The sequence below is a fragment of the Rhagoletis zephyria genome, unplaced genomic scaffold (assembly GCF_001687245.7).
Source record: "Rhagoletis zephyria isolate East Lansing unplaced genomic scaffold, Rhagoletis_zephyria_1.1 Rzeph_scaffold_00204, whole genome shotgun sequence".
NCBI lineage: Eukaryota > Metazoa > Arthropoda > Insecta > Diptera > Tephritidae > Rhagoletis > Rhagoletis zephyria.
This window is the reverse complement of record NW_016157288.1, coordinates 162,730-187,211: the sequence shown is the minus strand read 5'-3', so window position 1 is coordinate 187,211 and position 24,482 is coordinate 162,730. Positions and strand designations below refer to the sequence as shown.

The 24,482-nt window shown below is 36.9% G+C and overlaps 1 protein-coding gene across 6 annotated transcripts in view; it reads left to right on the top strand.

The window, feature by feature from the left end:
- The window catches only part of Pax (paxillin), a 338,966-nt gene that overhangs the window by 184,922 nt on the left and 129,562 nt on the right, over positions 1 to 24,482 (top strand). For all 6 annotated transcript variants that reach the window (XM_017609224.1, XM_017609225.1, XM_017609226.1 and 3 more), the window contains 3 exons: positions 12,589 to 12,718; positions 12,778 to 12,863; positions 12,931 to 13,061. In XM_017609224.1, the coding sequence (XP_017464713.1) occupies positions 12,589 to 12,718; positions 12,778 to 12,863; positions 12,931 to 13,061 (347 nt within the window). The remainder of the gene's footprint in view (positions 1 to 12,588; positions 12,719 to 12,777; positions 12,864 to 12,930; positions 13,062 to 24,482) is intronic.

The following is a 24,482-nucleotide window of genomic DNA, read 5'->3' as shown; positions in this document are numbered from 1 at the left end:
TTTTGAAAAACCGCATAATTCCAATCCGCACTAAAAAGAACCGCATAAAAAGAGACCTAAGTGTATAAGTTGAAATTTTATAAGAAATTATTGAACATTAAAAACATTATACCTACATAGATATGTATGCACACATGTGCCTACCTAGTAGGTAAAACTGGTAAAAATAGCACGAATCTATTCTTCTGTGCATGAGAATATATACATAAATATATACAAACATATGTGTATATACATATGTATGTATATACATATCTGCATGCGTGCATACAATCCTTTACTCGAAATTCTTAGTTGCTGCAATTTTTATCCCATACATTTTTGCCGACCAAACAACGCGTTTGCCTGTCTAATCTGCTTGCCTCATTTGCCTCGCTCGTTTACACGCCTCGGTCGTCTGCTGCTGCAAATGAGTGCCTCGCTCGTCTGCTGCTGCAAATGAGTGCCTCGCTCGCAACGACGACCTCGCGAGGGCAGAGCTAATGAGGCCCTCCTTTGCTTGCCGCTCTACTCTTGCGCTGCCCCCGTTTGCTTACTCGCTCGCTGGCTGCTCAGCGCGTGCGCTCGTACTTAACGAGTGTTCGTTTGCGAACAGCCTAGCGTGTTGCTCGTGAGTTGCGCTAGCTCAGAGCAAACTAACGAGCGAGCGAGGGGCTAAAATGAGGCAAATCCGAACCCTGTTTATGACACATTTAATATTTATTTTTTCTTTTATTTTTATAAAATCTTATGAACTAATTAATAATCATCAAAAAATTAGAAGCTAAGTACATTACATCGAATTAGAAGCTAAATATATTACACTAAGTACAGTACATTAAACATTGAATAAACATAGGAAATGTGGCCAAAAATCAAGCAAAATAGGGCGTTTCTATTATTTTTGCCACCAGCGTACATATGTACATACTTAAATCTAATATGAGCTCAATTGCCTTCTTGATTTCTTTTTGGAACTCAACAGGACCTTTCTTTTTAAATGCATCTATGTGGAATGAAATAGACTACCAAAAAATTTGTATTGTTAAAAGATATGTACATATGTATACGGTAGTGGCCACATAATTAGGGATACTATTTCTTTATAAGTTTTGACCATTTATTTAAGAACTTGCGTTGATTTTTGGGAATTTTTTACAAAGTATGTTAAAAAGTATGTTAACTTGTAGTGCCCCTAATATGTGTATATATTACCTCGTAGGATTGTGTCAACCAATATAGTTTGTTTAGTGGTTTTCTCGCCCATTGCCGTCCCAGTTAAACTGCAGCAATGCCTCGTCCGAAAATAAATGTGTTTAATACCGCTGGCTACGTCCTCATTTGTATGATATAAGTGGCCTTTTGAAAAATTTATGTACAGCAATTAGAACGTGAAATACTTATGTATTCCATAATATAATTCATTACAATGGCTTGTGCATACTCTGGATCTTTTAATTTTGTTTCTATTAAATCCACAGCGCAATAGGACTGCAGTGGTAGAGAACTGGCGATGTCGATGGAAGTTTTTAATGTTGGATATGTAAATCAGTTTTTATTGCTCATGGCGTTATTAAAAGCTCTTTTCTTCATTTTAAATGAAATATTTTATAAAACTTAATTTATTTTTCCACAGCACTTTGAGTTTTGAGCATCTTTTCGTTTTGCGTCTTTCTTTTTTCTGTTGATGTGCGCATTTGAACTTCTTCAGTACCAAGTACTACTTTATAATACGGTTTTATTTATTAAGTTTATAAAGAAAAAAATGTCATATTACAATAACAACTTTTATTTTTACTTACTTTTGCTATGAGCGCGGTCGAATAGTGATAAATTTATCGCTTAAATTAATTAAGTTAAAAATTATCTCCAAGTACTTCAGTACTCGACATTATTTGGCATTACTCGACATTACTTTTGTTGAGCACAAAGTGCAGCCAACAAATGGCAACCAACTAAAGTTACTTCTATCCAGTGTTGCCGCGAATCATTTTTAGTGGTAGCCAAATTCTTTTAAAAAAGGACTAAAAAAGTCGTTGTGGCTGAAAATGGTAGCTACAATTTTTTACTTACATATACATATATAAGTATACACGCAAGCATTTTCAATGAGTAATGGTATAAAAACAATGAGCTCTGGAAAAAAAGCAAATATTTTATCCAACCAAACACCTTTTTGTATAAAAGGGGAAATATACGAAACCAGCTTGGTGGCTCCATCAAGTGATTGTATTATAAGGCTCGAAGCATATAACTTAACAGCATGCTGTTACAATATCTTTTTTTTTTACAAATGAGGTCCAGGAAAGATCGAGATGTTTTGAGCCGAAATTTCATAATTTTTCTGCCATTTTGTTAAACATTTTCCTTTTTTTTAATTAAAACTGCAATATCGTGAACTTAATCTTCCACAAACACGGCTTTGACTCATATAGTGCAAGAAATTTCCACCAAAATACTTTTTACTTAGAAAATTGTGCTAATTTCACCACTCACGACACCAGCAATGCTGGTACCATCATCAAATTTTCAAATAGTTTTTGGGGTCGCAACAGCAGCTGGTACAATCGCACCACAAGAACATACACGGTCAATCGACTTGATAGGCCATTTAACAAATTAAGCATATTAACAGCCGCACTCAGAAACGTTCTTTAAATTAGCTCTAACGGGCACTTAACTAATGATCGTTAAATCTGTTAATTAATGTTTCCTCTCAGAGTTAAAAATTATGAAATAAAAAATGTGAGTATGGCCCCAGTTGCGGCATTTTATTTTTGTAGCATCACTCACTTTTTTCGTTCAGTTTGAAATAAAATATAAAAATAAGTATTTATATCATTTTGCGCGCACTGGCTGAACAGATGCAATGGCTGAGTGAGCAGAGCATGGAGATGCCATTCGAGAGATCCGAGTTCGAGTCCTGAGGCAGGAACGTTTTCTTTTCCCTTTTTTTATTTATTTATTTTTTTCTTTTTCAATTTTTATAAACTGTCTTTATTGATGTTTTTGCTTTTTTGATCTAATTTTCTTTTGATTTATAGATTTTATTGCTTTAAAAAGGAACCAATTTTTTTTTGGTTTAATTAAATTTTTAGAAACTGTTTGCTAAAAGACAAAGACCAATAATTCCAATTCTGGCATCTGTCTTTTAACTCACCTCAGTCTTTAGAGGCCAAAACAGAAAAAACTAAAAATTTGAGAAACTGAAAGTAAAAGAAAAAAAATGGATCAAAAAAGATTCCAAACGTTAAATAAAATAAAAAATATGAATTTTTTAAGCAATACAACTTAAAAAAAAATTTATTAAAAAAAATTCGTTGCCGAGGATTGAACTCGGATCCCTTGAATGGCGCAAAAGTGCCCTGCTCACTGGGCCATTGCCACTGTTACAGCAACGTTATCGAAATTGAAATTTATTGAAAGCAAACAAAAAATTTTAAAATCATTCGTTAATAAGTTAAGTAAAGGTTTTTGTTTACTTAACTTTAATGTTCATTAAATGCCGTTAACGGCTGTAAGGGCCGTAAACTTGATCTATTTTAAACCATAGTTAAATCGTTAATGGATAAGTTACCAGCCCTACCACTTTTACAGTATGTATGTATAAAAACGTAGGGAGCATACAATACATATATGTATATATATCAGTCTTTCTTAGTTTATAAATTAATCTCTTACATAAATGAAAAAAATTACATCAAATTAAGCATATACAACTTTTTCATGCCAATTATAAATAAATTCTCCAAAGGGATAAAAAAAGGGCTAGGGGCAGTTTTAAATTTATGTGGCCAAAAAAGTATGTGGTAGCTAAATCTAGCCGCCAAAGGTCTAAAAAGGCAACACTGCTCCTATCAGCATTGCCATTCACTTGCTCGATCAAATGACAGTCATTCGCTACGGGCCAAACTGGCATATAAAAATTTTGCATATGTGTTAGTTTTCGTTGTGAATGTGTTGGAGTTTCTGTCAATCGCGTCTTGTAGGGTAGCATGATTCAATAATACAAGGTTAGATAATTATTGACAGCCGCGGTTTGACACTCCCTTACAAAAGGTTGCATTTACGAAAGACAGAGAAAGAGCAAGAAGGTGCCAAAAGGGTAGTAGAAAAGTACGCAAAGTAGGCAATTAGTAGTAAAATTCCTTTTATAAATTCTAATGTATTTGCAGGAAATCTGGCATTTTAAACGAAATATTAATATATCTACGTGAATTACGTAATTTTGTGTGCTACTTAGTTGTATAAAAACTGCAAAAGGACTCAAAATTAAAATAAAACTATTATGAGATTTAGGTAAACATCCAATTTAAAAACAATTTATGTTTTCATCAGTTAAATGTGCTTCATATGCATATACAAATATACATATTGCACAAAAGCTTATACTTCTATTTCACATCAAAGCGACACTTTTTCCAAGTAAATTTGCGAAGAAGCAACACGGTAGGGTAGTATGTTCTGAGTCCCGCGGTGGGCCGCAATGGGTAGTTTCTGTTTTCTATTTATTCACTTCCCGGGTTTACCAAATTCATTGGTTTATGACGTTGTCACGGAAATTTGGCGATATAATGTAAAGTTCTTTTTCTACTTTTTGGTTGTGCTCCGAGTGGGTGGTCTGCTGCTGCTGGCTACCGAAAAGAAAAAGGAAACGAAACACATAACGCCATCTCGAACAGAGTTGCGTGATCCCTTTTTTAATTTAGTTTTTAGGAATTTTCGTTGCCAATTCAAACTTGGCTCGCAAGGACCATGTTAAAAGCTAGGGTTGCTTTTGTATTTACAAGATAGGTTTATTTAAGTTAAAATATTACAATTTAAATAATAATAATATCCCAACGGTTTTTACCCTCCATTCCCGCCCATCCGCACGAGGGGCGCAGTCCGCATGACGTACGGAACCAATATTTTAAATTTTTGTGCCGAGTCACGATGGGCAGGAGTTTGTTAAATGTCGAGATCTAAAACTGTTCAGCTACAGAACTAAATTCATCAGCGGATTTTATGTATTTATTTCAATAATTCACTTATTGGAGAGAGGAGAGTATCGCTTTCTTAATGCTGAAAAGCGGATTTGATATATCAAACGTGCTGGAATGAGAGTTAAAATCCTGGCATAAGCAACGGAGTGGGTCGTGCAATTCAAAATTGGTTTTACAAGCTTTCAGAAATATGGGACAAAAGTGTCTTGATACGCGTGAGGGAACATTAAAGCTTACATCAGCCAGAAGAGACGGACTTGAAATTGAGCCTGTCAGTAATTTAACCATAAAAATTATACCAAGCATTTCCCTGCGACTGGCAAGTGTAGGAAGGTTAATAAGTTTTAAGCGACTCGTATAAGGTGGAAGACTATATTGAGAATCCCATCGGAAATTTCTTAAAGCAAAAAGTAGGAATTGTTTTTGAATTGATTCTATCTTGTCTGAGTAAATTTGATACCTTGGATTCCAAACCACCGAGCCGTATTCCAGAATCGGCCTAACTAATGTTGTAAACAGGGTTTTAGTGATATACGGGTCACTAAATTCTTTTGACCATCGTTTCACAAATGCAAGTACACCTTTAGCCTTGTTGACTGTCACATTAATGTGAAGATTAAAATTAAGCTTAGGATCCATTGTGATACCAAGGTCCACAAAATTGTATACCTGTTCCAGGTTATGGTTACCTATTATATAAGAAACTGGCAGAACAGCTCTTCGCGAGAAGCACATTACTTTACATTTCTTAAGATTTAGAGGCATAAGATTTACTTTACACCAGTAAGCCATGCTGTTTAAGTCTGATTGTAGCAAAGACCTTTCTTTAATTGAAACGTACGATTTATAAAGTTTTACATCATCTGCATACATTAAAATTTTGGAGAATTTTATATCTGTAGAAATATCGTTTATAAAAAGCAAGAACAGAATCGGGCCTAGGTGGCTACCCTGAGGGACTCCTGAAGTAACATCAATGACGTCAGAGATAGTATTTTTAAACAATACCCTTTGTGATCTATCATAGAGGTATGAAGAGATCCAACGTAGAAAATTAGGTGGAAGACCAAGAAGATCAAGTTTATAGATGAGCAACGAGTGGCACACTTTGTCAAATGCTTTACTGAAATCAGTATATATAACATCAACAGTTTTGCTCTCACTAAATGCTTTTGAGATATAGGATGTTAATTCAAGTAAATTTGTAGAAGTTGATTTGCCCTTGCAAAATCCATGTTGACTGTATGAAATGCTTGAAGTGATAGAATGCGTCAACCGATTTGTTATAATTGCTTCAAATAATTTAGGAATTGCAGAAAGCTTAGCTATGCCCCGGTAGTTCTCCACTGAAGACCTGCTACCGCTTTTATGTAAGGGGGTTATGAACGATTCCTTCCATACAGTTGGAAAAACGCCCTCTTTAAGAGACAAATTAAATAAGGCTGTTAACGGCTCATAGAGATAATCAGCACAATTTCTAAGAAAACAAGTGGGGATCTGGTCAGGACCATAACTAAAAGACTGCTTTAAGGACTTCAGGTAAACTAAAACATCATCGGGAGATATTATAGGGTTATGTATTGAGTTAATTGGACTTAGTTTAAAAGGATAGTCAAAGTATGCTTGGGAGTTAGTGGAATAATTGGATTTAAAAAACTGAGCGAACATGTTAGAAATTGTTTGATTATCACCAGAGACGGTATTTTGATACTTCATGGCGGAAGGAAACCCACGTACATTTCGCTTGGAGTTTACGAAATCATAAAATGATTTGGGGTTATATATTATACGTCGTTTGATTTTACACAAGTAATCTTTATAACACTTTTTGTTTAATTCAAAGAACTTGTGACGCAAAAGTGAGTATTTTACATAGTATGAGTGTAAGCCGGTTTTTTTGTGTAATCTAAAATAACGTGACTTTCTGTTTTTCAAGTTTCTCAGTTCTTTAGTGAACCATAACTGTGTTTGTTCTTCAGGAACACACATGCGTTGAGGCACATACTTTTCAAATAATCTATGTACAGTACAATTAAAATGTGCAACGCTTTGCTCAACTTTTTCTTTGTATATAGGCCACGACAATTTAGACAATTCTTTATTCAGTTTTTTAAAGTTGGCTTTCGAAAAATCAAAGCGAATATTTGGCTCGTATGTTTGGACATCGCAATTTTGACCATCGTTTATAATTTCGTAAGATATCTCAATAGCAGGGTGGTAGACATCTTCGGGCAAAACTAGTGGGTCACATTTATTTACAGCCGACTTAGATGCATCATCAACATAAACAAGATCTAATACTTTGCCAAACTTATTGCGAAGTACATTAACTTGATTCAGGCAGAGTTCAGCCATCTCCTCTAAAAATACGTTGTTGCACGCGCTAGACGAGAAAGGTACAATATCATTGTCAATGATGTTCCATGATACATTTGGTAAATTAAAGTCACCCAACACAATCAATGAATCAGAGGGTTTAATCATTGAATTAATTGATTTCAGTAAAGATACATGTTGTGAATACACTGATAAGTCAGATCGGGGAGGAATATAGCATAGAGCTAAGTAAGTAAACCCCCTTCCAACCTGAACACGAATGCATTTGAATTCTGCAGATTCAATGTGTGGAAGACTAACTTCTTCAGATGGTATTGAAGAGTCTACGGCAAAGAGTACGCCACCGCCGACTCTGTCCTCCCGATCTTTTCTGTAGATATGATAATTATTTGAAAGAATCTCTGAATTAAAAGTGTGAGGTTTGAGCCAAGTTTCAGTCAAAGAAATTATATTATAATTGCATTCAAGGCCATTAAGATATAAATTCGTTAATTTAGTATTTATGCCTCTTACGTTTTGATAATAAATACTTAAAGCAGATTTAGTAATCCGTTTTTTGGTTCTGTATTCTGACGGGGAATATTTGCTAAATTATTATTTTTGTTGGGCCTATACTCAAATTCACGAACGAAAGCTCCGGAGGGCCAAAAAGAACTACTAAGCAGCATGTCAAAATTTTCTAAATTTACGTCTATTTTAAATGAAGAAATATTTCTTTCATATTTAAAATTAAATTTTCTGATACTTAAGTTGACAGTTTTAACTTTGGACGAGATGTAAAACTTTATATCGTCCTCGGAAGTATCCCTCGAAAATCTAGATACAAATATAGACTTCTTTGGGGGAACCACAACCAGTCTCCTAGTATCAGACTCGATTACCGGCGGACGGGGTTGAGTAACTGAGTTACTAGTTGAGGGTAGAGTAAGCGTTGGAAGATTGGATGGCGGTGCCACAACTTCAACGGGGGACGGGGAAGATACTGCAGGGTCGTTATTATTAGAAGCAGACTTTGATATATGTTCTTTTGAGGAAGATAACTCCGTTGTCTGTGGACATGGAGAAGAAAGATTAATTAAGTCATTCGGAAGAGTGTTCTGACGTGGAACGGTCCTTTCATTAGGCGGACTATGAAGACGCTTACGTTTTGACACACGAATGTCCTTCATAGATTGTACGGTATCTAAGCATTTAAAAGATTTAAATACATTTTCGTAATGTTTAAATTTTTCGGTCAGTACCGACAACTCTCTCCCTACCTCAGAAAACCCATTTCTGGTTTGCCTAAACAACTTAAAGAGATCAACTTCGGTTGACCTGCACTTTAAGCAAGACCAGCGAAGACCTTTGCCATCATTAATAGCGTCCAGAATTCTTCCTGTCAAACCAGCACATTTTAGATGGCAAATACCATCACAGAGCCAGCACGATAAGTAGCGTTCAGATTCGCTTTTGATTTGGCAGTTATCAAGATCACACTTCATATTGAAAGATTTAATAACACTTATGTTAATAAAAAGACAAGCAAAATAAGTTTAACACAACACACACAACAATTCAGGAGCTGATGTATTTAGCTTAAAAATATATGTAGCGAACAGTTTGAGTATCACTGTAATGTGACACTTAATAAACGCAGCGCAAACAGCTGTGACAAGAAATACTAAACGAAGTAAACAAAAAGAGCAAAAAGAAATGTGCAAAAATAGAAACGATCTCAGTTAACTACAAAGGAATAACAACAACAATGATAACAACAAATGACTCGGCAAGATTAGATGTAAGCTAGTGAAATTTAATTAAATTTAATAAAAACCACAAAAATTACAAAACTTTCACTTAGCTTCGGTTATTATCACACTAAGATGCTCGTAGGCACTTTTTATAGCAACTTTTACTCAAAATTAGCACAATAAACTTTGCAAAATACAAAGACCAATCAAGGCACAAATAAGTAGAACTTCACAGCTTGACGTTTGCGTATTTATATTTTAATTATTATTTTAAATTATTCTAAGAGATTTTAGACGTGAATGATTTGAATGAAAATGGAATGAATGTTGAAACTGAGTGAGTAAATGAATTAGATATAAGATGAATTTAGATAATTATTAACAATAACAATCCGGAATGGATCCGGTAACTAGAAAATAAGCGAAAAGTTTGCTCTCAGAAATGGAACATAATCCAGAAGTACGGGAACGCAAAAACCACATTTCGTGCCCAGAATTTAAGAAACAGTTGATTCGCGTTGTTTTTGTTTTTGTCACTTAAATGTTGTTTCACAAATTAGATTTTAAGAATATAAAGATTGAAAATACATTTACTATTCCTTAAAAGCACCAAGTAAATGCAGGCGTCACGTAAACACAAAACAGCTGATATGCACTTTGACGCTTTATACATTTTTACCCAGGCTGTTTCGGGCAGGAAGAAGAAGGTACTTACGATCATTTTGTTGAATACGGTAATGATTTCTGGGCTATTTTGGGCACCCGCGGGATCCCGCGTTGCGTACGGGAAAGAACCTAATATTAAAGCGTAGTTAGTCAACGGCGTAGCGTAAACGTAGGTTGACGTACGTAGCAGCATATCAAATTTACTGTTGACAGAGAGAGAGAGAAGCAACGGCGACGTCACCGCCATGCGGTGGTGAGTTTTCGTTAACACGCGAATCCCATAAGGTAGATCGTGTCTGCGTCAACCTACGTCTACGTTACGTCGTTGACTGTTTGAGCTTTTAGAAATTTCATGAATTCAATAAATGTATAAATTTAATTGAAATGATCACGATGGTGAAAGTTGATGATGGACGATAGGTTAATAAATTACCACGCTGAACCGAAAATGGTCGCCGCCCTGATGTCTTCGGTTAGAGTTGCTTGATGAAAAAGAAGGAAGATGGTAATGCGCGGGTTGCCTTTATAGGCGATACTGGAATGCGATTCCAGTATGTCTATTGGTAGCACTAGGAGTTGAAATGGAAAATCCAACCAGCGATGCTTTGAATCGGTTAACGTGCAGGGCTGCGTTTAGGAATAAAATATGCGCAGGGATGCATCCTTCAAGTGGGCGCAACTCACTTGAACAATAATAATAAACCAAGATTATTATGCCATTTTTGGAAAATGGAGATAATTATGACATTTGATGAAACGATTTATCCCAGTAGCCGTTTCACCAATCCCTACCGAACTCGGTACGAGCCTTGCTTAGGGTCTATCTAATAAATCTGTTTGAAATCGGGCAATAACCACGCCCACTTCCCTTATAATGGTAATTTACAGAAACACGAAAACTCCGCTAAATCAGTAACTACTGAAGCTAATTCACTCAAAATCGCTGCTTGGGTTATTCCATTAGCATTAAATTAGATTATCATAAATTGTTGAATAATGGGCGTGGTGCCTCCCACTTATAACAACAAATGTGTATCTCGGTGACCGTTTTATCAATTTCTACCAAACTAGTGCATTTAATTACCTTGGTACGGAAAAAGCAATACGTTGAAAATAATTGAAATCGGTTACCCGATTCCGGTATAACGGCAAGTTTCAGAAATACGAAAACTCCTATATTTCAATAATTGAGGACGCTAATTTACTCCAAGTTAATACATACAATAATCTCTTATCAAAATATAAGACTGTTATATTACTGTTATTATTACAAAAATGTAGTTTTATTACATTTTCTTACCTATGTTGTGATACATATTTGAATTATCTAATTCCCTAAATTAAAGCTGAATTTAAGTTTCAAACATGTGACAACCTTCCCACATGTTGTTTAATTTAATTTCTTAGCAGGTGGAAACTTGTAATGTTCTAACCTTGATATAAACCTTCTTCCCGTCGAGACGAACACGTAGGTATGCATGTTCCTACAATCGAACCACGGCAGCATAGAGTCTATCGATGTTAAACTTGAGGTCACTTTATTTTCTTTGCTTTGATGGAGTTAATGGACGTCCTCCACGCCAATTTACTGTCAAAAATTTCTCATGCATATACAACTCAAGAATGATAGAATACAAGATTACGCCCATGAGAAAGGATTTTTGAGCGTAATTTTCGTGTGACGTCATCTTGGTGCAATTGTGGCAGAAAAATGCCAAAACGCATAGGAAAATATGTAAACAATGCCGAATAATGTGCTAATATCAATATTAAATGGTCCAATTTTGCAGGAATTAATAAATATGCAAAGTTTAATTAAATAGGAACACGTAGCAATGATTTTGGGCATGTAGCCCTTTAGGTAAGTATGATTTTCAGCAAATGCTGATTGTTATATAAAATGCATGAAGTTATATGTATGTAGTAGGGATGTTAATTTTTTCGATTTTTACGATCCCGGGATTTTCGGGATGTCGTTGGTTCGATCCCGGGATCCCGGATTTAAATATTTATTATTTTTCAACGACTTAACATGAAAAAATTGCATCAATATACTGTTTCTGCGTTAGTGGGCGGAGGGCGAGGGGGCGTGAGTCTTGATATCTAACCCACTAGAAAGAGCACAGTTCACACTTTGTAAAAAGTTACACCTGATCCCTCGAAACCTTCTACATACCCCTGGTGAACCATTGGAAAATGGTCTAAAATTAGCATTTTGACCCAGGAAATGTAAACTCGATAAACAGTATTTTTGTGCAGAACACCTTTCTATTGTCAAAGGTATTCAACATTTATTGTGCATATTTTTTTGGATCGGGTCACCTATTCGGGTACAATAGCCCGAAATCACTGGGCAAATAACTAAACCGTACCCAGTTAAATAGTTATTTGGTTGTCTTCAATCAACAATTGCACCAAGATGACGTCACGCACACAGCTGATTCTGTCAAATTCACAAAGAGCGGACTAGCGGTACTGCGATGGGCGCAATCTCTATTTCTCTCAATCGTGCATACAACTCGTATGGTATTAACTGAAATTGAACGGCGTGCGTAAAAAGCTAACTCAATTTCCTATTTTTTGTTCTGCGTGACATTTTGATTTGACTTGTCGCAACGCACGCAAGCCAATTTCGGGTGACGCAGAAAAACAAATTAGACAGCGTGCGTATACAACGGCGTGCGTTTATATTAGGTTAGGCTGTAAATCGGCCAAATACCCCATGTGTGTCTGTCGAAAAAAAGTAGTAAAAGCTAACGCAGTGTATTTAGTGTGAGCATTAGCTGCATTTTTGTAGCAGTATTTGATTCACTTTACACACAACTTAAAATTTTGAATATGAAAAGATTTTTCAGTATTCGAAGATTTAAATTTCTATCTTATTTTAGAAAACATAGTGCCAACGAGTTATAATTCCGTCTCCAAGTATAACACTTACAATTCCAGCGATAAGCGGCCAACAATTGATAGTCTTCTTAGTGAAATGGACAATGCCTCAAACTATGCGGTACCCAATGGGTGAGTTACAAAACTTAAACTAATTTGTTTCTTGAAAGCTTAATTTAAATATTTTATAGCCTTACTAAGTCGCCGACTCCTGGCCGGCACATTAGCATTACAGTGCGTGAGACAAAAACGGAAACTCTGGAACCGGATGGACCAGGTAAGCTGAATTGTCTTTTTCTGAGCATCTGAAATTGACTTTAATACCTTGAAATTTCTTTTTGAAGTCGGTCTTATTGAAAAGGAAATTGTTCAGCATCAAGACACGTATTTGCCAAACAAAGCGGCGCCTTCTGGGTATGCGTCATCTGCCACTAAGGAGTTGGACGACCTAATGGCATCTTTATCTGATTTTAAGGTAAGTAACCCGTGATGTTTGAAATAAATGATTTTACCCATCAACATTTTCTTAAACTGAAGATACTGAACCCCGAACTCAATACCGATTGCCCTTGTAGATTAAACAGAACTTTCGCTCTTTGATATCTGCTATTTAAATGAAATTGTAGTTTTGTTTTGCGTATTATTCCAGTAAAAATTCTATAGCTGCAAAATTCTAGCGAATTTGTATATGTCGTCTCACATAGGGTTAAATACAAATACTATGCGAACCCAAAATTTGCAAATACTTGCCAGTTGTCTGAACAAGAAGGCACATTTAAAATTACCACGGGCGGTTTTTAATGGTAACGTGTGAAAATATACTTTTTAATTTAAATTAATTCCATTATTTTCATAAACAGTCAGTTGATTTTGATCAGCTGCTTTTCTTGCTGGTAAAACTTTTTGGCTGATATTTTGGGAACATGAACGCCAAAAATTTTCAGGCAAGCAAATTTACTTATTTTTAGTTTACTCAAGTAAATTACAAATTCTTGGAATTGTATTTCAAAGGGTGGTTTTAGTTTTCCTCTTAACTGATATTTTATTCCCCTCTTTGAGTAATAAATATCTAGTATTCTAAAAAAACACAAATTATAAGCTGTAAAAAGCCTCGAGAATCTCGAAAATCTAGAAAGATTGACTTACCTGTCAAAGAAAAGGTTTTTTGGCGTGATATTTTTTAACCGACTTAAAAATTGAAGAAATTACAATTCGTCGGAATATTTTTGATTTATGTTCCCCGATGACCTTTGACTTCGTGCACCTGAATTTCCGGCATCACTTGTCAAATTTGGTTTAGAGAAAACCCCATTTCGTCGTTGTGCCATCTTCAGTGTAAAATTTCGTTCTGTATTACGGATCTTCGGTAAACGCCGGACTGTATATGTAATAGAGTCGGGCACCTTAGTTATTTTGAGTGAACCGTTCAGTTGTAGTTCGTTCACCTTAGTGAACTTGTTCATATAGTTCAACTGACGGATATATACATATATGGTAGGGCTGCCAGTCGTCCAGACGTGGTTTTCCAGGATTTGTCCTGGTGTCCTGGTCCACACTTAAATTGTCCTAGTTTTTTAATGAAGGTCAATGCATTTCATATTTGGCAGATTAAGCTTTCTGTTATTCGTAATCGAAAAACGATAACTAATGGTTCTTTCTAACATAGGTACAGGGCATGTACCAAAAAGACAAGATCACGCGGGCAGGAGACTAGCCCGTTAGAATCGCATTTAGGAAACAAGTTGAGCGATTTTCACATTAGCCGTTTGTTTACATTTCTTCGTTGTTTACAATTTGGTCGTGGCTTTTTACTGCAATTTTCTTCATTTTCGCTTGTGACAACGTGTGTACACATAAGATAAAGAATAATTTAACACAACGGCATGATTTATAGAAGAATTTACATAATAAAAATGATTTTTCATGCGTTCCACAATTTCGCGGTTTTCTCCGTTCTCTTCGTTGTTTACTTCTTACAACAAAGATGGCGTCGAGATTTCGGCAGCTAGAAAATAACTTTTTTCGTTCTTTCCTTCCCGCGTGATCTTGTGTCTTTCGTTCATGGGTTCATGGCTTAAGGGTCAAAAGTGCTACCCAGTAGACAAAATCTCAGGCTTTTCTTAAAGTCATTCCTTTCTCCTTTCTTTTTTGTATGGAGTGGCACATATTGAAGGGCTTCTGCTCGCTACCCAACTTTGAAAGTTGTTCTTTTAATCCATAAAAATCATTCTTAAGGAATTTATTTAATGTTCATATCAAATATGTTTTATTGAAGCTTAAAATGCTTATTGCATGCAAAATTTTACAATCAAATACATTCGCGTAAATTGTAAATATGAAAACCCTTTGGAGAAGACATGCAGGGAAGCACTTTTTCCAGGGCTTCGCAGCAAAGGTCTTTTTTTTATCGCTCCGCTCCGGTATTTTATTTGGATCCGAGCTCCACTCACGCCCCCAATAAAAAACTTTTTTTATTTAACCGCAAAAAAAATTAGCTGATATTTTTTTAAATGTTTTCTTTGATGATATACATATGTATGTATGTATAGCAGAGGTGGGCACTCACACTATCACACACATGCGCTTGTGTGCGAAGCAGCGAAGTTTTGCTCAACAGCCACGGTAATTTAGGGAAATACAAAATCTTCGATAAATCAGTAAATATTGAAGCTAATTTATTCAAAATTGATGCTTGCAACTTTGGAAAATGGGCGTGGCACCGCCCACTTATGATCTCATATAAGTATATCGGTAACCGTTCTACCAATTTGTACCAAACTCGGTGTGGTTATTGTGCTTGCCACATATAAGCAAAACGTTGAAAATTATTGAAATCGGANAACATATATTTAATACTTGCGCCGGGTATTTAATGTTCGGCTCCGCCCGAACTTAGACTTTCTTACTTGTTTTTGCATAGAAAACATGGATGGGTATGCGCAATGCGTGAAATTATGTATCAATGTCTATCAGAAAATGATAGATCATTTCTAAAAAATGCATCTTGTTCTGTCGCTTTGGCTTTTTATTTAGAATTTCTAGAAAAGTTTTAGGTATGCAGTTTTATAGCCCATTAAAATTTAGTAGCTCAAAGTGCAAATTTCAAATGCTAAGAAATAGCGTTTATTTTTAATGATTGGCAATTTCTTTTATATGGAAGAAAATGCCTAGCACCGTCAGCAAAAAAAAAAGATAAATATTAAATAAACAAAAAATATAAATATCCAAAACTGGTCAAAATGTCACTTAACTTAATCAGCTGACCATAAGTGCATATAACGTATTTATAAATTTATTTATTTGAATCTACCACATTGTTTTGGAATGTACCACAATTTTTCATGCTTATTTCTACTAAGAAAACTATCGCGTCCGAACACTCTCAACAGCAACTGATTTGATTTGCTTTGCCGAAATACCAGCGAAGCATGATTCAATAATACAAGGTTATATAATTATTGACAGCCGCGGTTTGACACTCCCTTACAAAAGGTTGTAACGGGTGATTTTTTTGAGGTTAGGATTTTCATGCATTAGTATTTGACAGATCACGTGGGATTTCAGACATGGTGTCAAAGAGAAAGATGCTCAGTATGCTTTGACATTTCNATTTAAATGAAATTATCTTCAAAAAGTAAATGTCATGGACCAATCTAACGTTTCAAATAAAGAACCGATGAGATTTTGCAAATTTTATGCGTTTTTTTTAAAAAAAAAGGTATCAAGCTCTTAAAAAATCACCCATTATTTACGAAGGACAGAGAAAGGAGAAGAAAGCAATCGCTTGTTATGAAAATGTTAGTAGATAAGTACACAAAATAGGCAATAAGTAGTGAAATTATTTTTGTGAATTCTAATGTATGTATTTGCAGGAAGTCTGGCATTCTAAACGAAATATTGCACGAAATATTAATATATCTACGTGAATTACGTAATTTATGTGCTATTTAGCTGTATACAAACTGCAAAAGGACTCAGAATTAAAATAAAACTACTATGAGATTTATGTAAACATCCGATTTAAAAACAATTTATGTTTTCATCAGTTAAATGTCCTTAATATGCATATACAAATAAACAAATTGCACAAAAGCTTATACTTATATTTCACAGCAAAGCTACACTTTTTCCAAGTAAATTTGCAAAGAAACATCACCGTGACACTGCTAAGGGAGCGGTGCGAGAGAGACAACTGTCAGTTTATTGGACCTTGTATTATTGAATCATGCCAGCGAAGCATCAGTCAATTGTCAATTATCGTAAGACGCACGAAGACGATGATAGTATACATGTGTCGACGTCGCAGGAAGCAGCATTTTGAAGCCCAATTACATGTGTTTGGAAAATCAAAAAATGCCCGCCTCTGTTGTATAGCCATTTAGATGATCCCAATGAATTTTATCTTGTAAAAGAAATGACAGATATAAACCCAGCCAGGAAAAAATTTGAAAATTGATCCGGAAAAGAAAAAAAAGTGGATGAAGGTCGGTTTTTCCCGTTGACTTATTCCATTTTCGAATACTTTGACGATCCGTTTTTCCGGTAGAAATTTATGTACAGAAAAGAACCAAAACATTTTTTTGCAATACTAACACGCTCCTCCGCACTCTCAGCCACTGCCGACTACGTATACATGCTTTCAAATATTCTTCTTCTTCTTATTTGGCGCTGTAACCGCCTAAGCGATTTTGGCCGAGTCCAAAACAGCACGCCAGTCATTTCTCTTCTGTGCTAACTGACGCCAATTGAAAATGCCAAGTGAAGCCAAGTCCTTCTCCACCTGGTCTTTCCAACGCAGAGGAGGCCTTCCTCTTCCTCTGTTACCAGCATCGCGGCCCGCGTTGAATATTTTCAGAGCAGGAGCGTTTCTGTCCATCCGAACGACATGGCCAAGCCAGCGGAGCCGCTGAATTTTAATTCGCTGCACTATGTCTATATCGTTGTAAAGCTCATACAGCTCATCGTTAAATCGTCTGCGATATTCGCCATCACCAACGCGTAAAGGTCCGTAAATCTTTCGCAGAATCTTTCTCTCGAAAACTCCAAGAGCCGCCTCATCAGATGCTTTCATTGTCCATGCTTCCGCGCCATACACCAGCACAGGCATGATGAGTGACTTATAGAGTGTGATCTTTGTACGACGAGAGAGGACTTTACTTCTCAATTGCCTACTCAGCCCAAAGTAGCACTTGTTGGCAAGAGTGATTCTCCGTTGGATTTCAAGGCTGACATTATTATTGGTGTTAATGCTGGTTCCCAAATAAACGAAGTCGTCTACTTTTTCAAACTTGTAACTGTCAACAGTGACGTGGGTGCCAAGACGCGTATGCTCTGACTGTTTGTGTGCTGACAGGAGATACTTCGTTTTGTCCTCGTTCACCACCAGACCCATTCGCTTTGCTTCTCTATCCAATCCCGAGAAGGCAGAACAGACGTAGCCCTTGTTTTTACCGATAATATCGATGTCGTCGGCATACGCCAGCAATTGTACGCTCTTATAAAGTATTGTGCCTGAGCGGTTCAGTTCTGCGGCTCTTATTATCTTCTCCAACATAAGATTAAAGAAATCACACGAAAGGGGGTCCCCTTGTCTGAAACCTCGTTTGGTATCAAACGGCTCGGAGAGGTCCTTCCCTATTCTGACGGAGCTGGTGGTATTGCTCAACGTCATTTTACACAGCCGTATTAGTTTCGCGGGGATACCAAATTCAGACATCGCGGCATAAAGGCAACTTCTCTTCGTGCTGTCGAAAGCGGCTTTGAAATCGACAAATAGATGGTGTGTGTCGATCCTATTCTCGCGGGTCTTTTCCAAGATTTGGCGTATTGTGAATACCTGATCTATGGTGGATTTTCCAGGCCTAAAGCCACACTGATAAGGTCCAATCAGCTCGTTGACGGTGGGCTTCAGTCTTTCGCACAATACGCTCGATAAGACCTTGTAACCTATGCTTAGAAGGCTAATTCCGCGGTAGTTGGCGCGTATGGCGGGGTCGCCTTTCTTGTGGATTGGGCAGAGCACACTTAAATTCCAGTCGTCGGGCATGCGTTCATCTGACCATATTCTGCATACGAGCTGATGCATGCACCTCATCAGCTCCTCGCCGCCGTACTTGAATAGCTCGGCTGGCAGGCCGTCAGCTCCAGCAGCTTTGTTGTTTTTCAGCCGCGTAATCGCTATTCGTACCTCGTCATAGTCAGGCGGTGGGACAGCTACTCCATCATCATCGACTGGGGACTCGGGTTCGTCTTCCTCACTACTTTCAGCGCTGCTACCATTCAGTAGGTTATAAAAGTGTTCCCTCCACAATTTAAGTATATTCTGGACATCGGTCACTAGGTCGCCATTGTTGTTCTTACAGGAGTTCGCCCCGGTCTTGAAACCTTCCGTAAGTCGCCTAACCCTCTGGTAGAATTTTCGGGCGTTCTTCCTGTCGGCCAGCATCTCAAGCTCTTCGCACTCACGTATTTCGGCCTCTCTCTTCCTATTGCGGCAAATACGTCTCGCTTCCTTCTTCAGTTCCCTATAACGGTCCCACATGGCTCGCGTTGCGCCCGATCGCAGCGTGGCCCTGTAGGCGGCATCTTTTTTCTCTGCGGCTTCTTGACATTCCTCATCGTACCAGTTGTTCTTTCGGGCTCGCTGAAATCCAACTACTTCTTCGGCGGCGGTACTTAATGATCGGGAAATGTGGTTCCACTGCTCGCGTACGTCGGATTGTTGAAGAGTGCTCTCAGAGAGCAGGTGTGTGAGTCGAGTGGCGAATAAATTGGCCGTCTGTTGTGATTGCAGCTTTTCGACGTTAAGCTTTCCTTGCATTGTTGGGCGCACATTTTTTGCTGCACAGAGGCGGGTGCGTATCTTGGCTACAACAAGATAGTGGTCCGAGTCGATGTTTGGCCCTCGGAGTGTACGTACGTCCAAAACGCTTGAAGCATGCCTTCCGTCTATCACAACATGATCGATTTGGTTTCTCGTTTTTCGATCTGGAGACAGCCATGTAGCTTGGTGGATGTTCTTATGCTGGAACCTAGTACTACATATTACCATATTTCGGGCCCCGGTGAAGTCGATCAGCCTCAGTCCGTTATCGGACGTTTCGTCGTGGAGGCTGAATTTTCCGACAGTGGCGCCAAAGATCCCTTCCTTGCCCACCTTGGCATTAAAATCGCCAAGCACGATTTTGACATCGTGTCGGGGGCAGCGCTCATATGTACGTTCCAAGCGCTCATAGAAGAGATCCTTGGACGCCTCATCCTTCTCTTCCGTCGGGGCATGGGCGCAGATGAGCGAGATGTTGAAGAATCTAGCTTTGATGCGGATTGTGGCTAGACGTTCGTCCACCGGGGGGAACGCCAGTACTCGGCGACGGAGTCTCTCTCCTACCACGAATCCAACACCGAATTTGCGCTCCTTTACGTGGCAACTGTAGTAGACGTCGCAAGGCTTCACGCTTACTTTACCTTGCCCCGTCCATCGCATTTCTTGGATGGCGGTGATGTCAGCCTTTGTCTTCCCGAGGACATCAACCAGCCGGGCAGAGGCACCTTCCCCATTAAGGGTCCGGATATTCCAGGTGCATACCCTTAAATCATAGTCCTTTATACGTTTGCCGTGGTCGTCATCAGAAAAAGGGGGTCTCATCCGAGGCTGTTTGTTTCTTTTCATTGGGCGGGGTTTTAACGTGGCGGGACCCAAACCCAGCGCACGCGAAGTTTTACGCCTTCTCACTTTAGCTCGCTCCCAAACGGGTGTTTGGTTGCTACCCAGAGGATACGTGGATATAAATATCCGGACGTTGTGAGCTGCGATTTGAACCGTACGCACAATAATCGCTTCTGGCCACTCCCAGGTGAATGGCAGTCAAAAGTTTCCACTTCTGCGCACGGAACCATCCTCTTTCAAATATTAAGCTTGAGAAAATCAGAAAAACGCCCATAAGTAACTTCGAAGTTAACGCTAAGAAAATGGATAGCAACCGGTTTCACCAGCAATTTAAAGGAAAAATGTTTTTTTATTTTTTGTCAATTTCCATGTAATATTCAAAAAATTAGAATAATTTTTCACTTAAATTGCTTTCGTGAAATTGGCTGTAACAGGTCTATTCTGCGCTGGTAATAAAAGTTTTGTAACCGGTAAATTAAGTTCTTGTCAAATTTTAAACCCTTTTCGAATTCTGTGTACTCTTGTAAGCGGTAAATTTTGTTTCCATCTCATAAGCTGGTAACAAAGTATTGCCCCGTGAAATATGCAATGCCATAATCTCCACAATTCTTCATAGCTGAATTGCTGAATATTTTAACTGCATTACCAACGTAACTAAAATCGCGGTGACAAGAACTGGTAACATTTTTTGGTAATAAAATTTTCCGTTTACAAAATCTTTGGTAACGTGCAGAATAGACCTGTAAAATTATTTTCTTAGCGTTAGCGCGCATTACCAACGTTAACTTGGAAGGTTTGACTCTGAGGATGTCTACAGCTGGATAACAAACCCGTTTTCATGTGACCCGAAAAGTTAACCTACTGAGATGACAAATTAAGCTTTTGGAAACCTTCTGAACATCAGTGCAGACAGCACTTTGAATATCAAATACTACGAAGGGAGCCAAGAAGGTTCTGGATGCAAGTGTATGCAGAAAACACTGCTGTTCGCAAGATTGCATTAAAAATACTAGTGAATTTTACTTTTACATTTCTAGGTGAGACTGCATTTTCAACATATGTTTACAGAAATAAGTAATTTTTAAGCAAAAAACAAAACCGACTTCAGTTCCCATATACAAATTTAAGATTATCGTTAATCTCTTCATGATCCAATGATCGGATTTAAACCAAAGTAGACTGGGACCACCTGCGAGGTAACACCTTTCCTTTAAAAAGAAGAGAATTATAGTAATGGGTTAGCGTGGTCCAAAGTTATGCGGTAGCATACATAAAAGAAAATAATAAAAAAATATTCCGACAAATTGATAACCTTCTCCTTTTTGTGAAGTCGGTTAAAAACAAATACACGAGCAAGCTTTCAGCGTCAAATGATTTCAGGGTAAAATTGTCAAAGCTCCCAATAAACTTAAAGGAAAAATGAAATCATCAAAACAATTTCAGTATTTACATTAAAGCTAAACGAGCATAAAGTTTGCATTGTATTTTCTTGTTTTCGCATACATTTGAAGAGTAGGGGTGCCGCGAAATTTTTTTAGCGCAAGAAGGGTGCCGCGGTGAAAAAATTTTGGGAACCCCTGATCTAAATTACCTGTTTAAAACAAATAACATAGCATATTTTAAACACTTATCAAAATTCTTTATTGTAGCGAAATTGGAGGCATTTGCCTTTGAAAAAGGAAAAAAAGAAAATTCGTAAATTATTATTATTACAATAGCTTATGACCAGGGAGCGGATTTTTAGGACCTAAAAACCTATAAAAAAGGCAAAATAAAATAACGAAATAGGCTGGAAAAGGCAAAATAAAATAGCGAAAAAGGCAGGAAAAGGCACTAGGTATTGCATAAAAGACAAAAAAGGCAAAACAAAATAGCAAAAAGGCAGGAAAAAGCACTAGGTATTGCAAAAAAAAAGCAAAATAAGGCACTAAAAAAAGACAGAAAATACGAAGAACAATCAAAAAATACATTTATTTTAGAAATGTTTATATTACAAGTAAAAAGAGAAAAACTATGAACTAGTTTCATTATATGAAAAATTTGTACATTGAATCTTTGATTATTTTTTCTTTTCGAGTTTCTAACTCATAAAACTTTAATCTGTATAGTTGTAGTAACATTGAACCACAAGATGCATTTTGAAGTTTTCTGGCAGCATTTTCATTCGATTTTCGCGAAGAAAAGCCTTGAATGTACTAAATGTGCGCTCGACGTAAGTTGATACAAGTGGAGCCCAATTTAAATATGGAACGTTTGAAACGTTCATATTATCAGGAATAAGGGCGTTTTCCTCGCCCTTTACAATTTTATCCACACCCCTTATTGTCTCCAAGCCTACGTTAGCTGAGAAAACGGCTTTGAATTTTTCCAACACCAATTTGGCAAGAGGTCCCTGCGCTTCTATAAGCCGCATGGGCATGTGTATATTTTTTAATCTTAAAAAAAAAATTCTAAATGCTATAATCATTTTTTTGAAGGTAGAAAACGCAAAAAAAATCAAATGTCTTAAAAAAGGCAACATCGAATGTGTATATATGGAATCAGGGAAAGCTAAATCGTGGACATTCTTAATCGAATATACTCTATCTCTTTAGCAGAAAAAAAGGCAATTTCCATAAAATCCGGAAAACACTGTAACCTATGAATTTATACACCTTTTAATCTTAAAATTAGAATAATTTTTAGTGTAGATTTGCCAAATATTGTATGATTCAATTTAATTATGTAAACCTATCACCCCAACCATATGAGGATTCTATGCCGGATGGCATGATACAAATATCCAAAGAAAAATCACAAATATGAACAAGGAAAATCAACCCTGACGGAGTTGTCATCTTATGGCATATGTCAAACATGCGATAAACATTAATTAAGAGATTTGACCTAGCAAGAAAAAAGGTGAAAATAGTTGCAACGAGGAAAATACGTAATAATTATTAACCTGGCAGCGTAAGGACTAAACAAAAGTTCCTGGCCAGAAAAGGAATCTGTGAATGGCTGTTCATATAGTACAAAAAAAGAACAAACGCTAAGGAGGGGCAACGAAAAGGCAACATTTTCTGTAGAAACGAGAACGCCATAACCTTCCGTCGATCTGGCCACTATACTGTAGTCACACCTATTGCTCTTCAATCTAGGAGGACCATATAAATATCATATGTACATACATCTTCTTCAAACGTGTATTAACATAAGTTTTGTAATTTTTGATATTATTCCCTAAAAATGTTCACATCATATACATACATTTGTACATACATGCATATATGCAGGCCCGTCGAAAGAGAGGGGGAAAGGGGGGAATCCTTCCGGGCCCGGGATTTTTAAAGGGCCTCAAATATCGGAACCATAACTTGTTATTCTTTTTTAACCAGCTTCACAAAAAGGAGAAGATTAACAATTCTTCGGAATATTTATTAATTTTTTTTATTATGTATGTTTCCGCATAACTTTGGACCACGTTAAACGATTTCTTAAAGGAAAGGTGTTACCCCACAGCTGGTCCCATACTAATTAGGTTTAAATCCGATCATTGGATCATAAGGAAAATAACGATAATCTTAAATTTTTATATGAGAATTGAAGTCGGTTTTGTTTTTTTGCTTAAAAGTTACTTGTTTACAATGTAATTGCTCCTTCGTTATAGTAAGGTGACCAGAATTTTTTAACATTCCAGGAGGACAATTTCTCCACATTTAAAACACAAAATTTTTTTTAAATTTATTTTAACACATAAATAACGAATAAATTAACAATTCAAAGTTTCTCTAAACACAAGTCCAACAAGTTAATGGTACACTGCGTTGCATAATTATAAGACCGCCACATATTAACAAGTTTTGACTATTTATTTTTAACCGACTTCAAAAAAAGGAGAAGGTTCTCAATTCGTGGGAATATTTAATTTTTGTGTGTTACCGCTTAAGGTAGTCCCATACTGATTTGGTTTAGATCCGATATTGGATCATGAAAAAATTAACGGTACTCCTGAATTTTTATATGAGAATTGAAGTCGGTTGTGTTCTTTGCTTAAAAATTACTTGTTAAATAAGTTAAAGGCAATTGAATTACTTGCAAAAGAAATTGCTTTCGTTCTTCGTCTTTCCTCAAAGTTCGATTATAATTTTGTACCAATGCTATACCTCGTTCAGCAATATCATTAACATATTTAATACTTTTAATCGTCTCTAAGAGTCGGTAAGCCTTACCACTAATTTTTGGCAATTA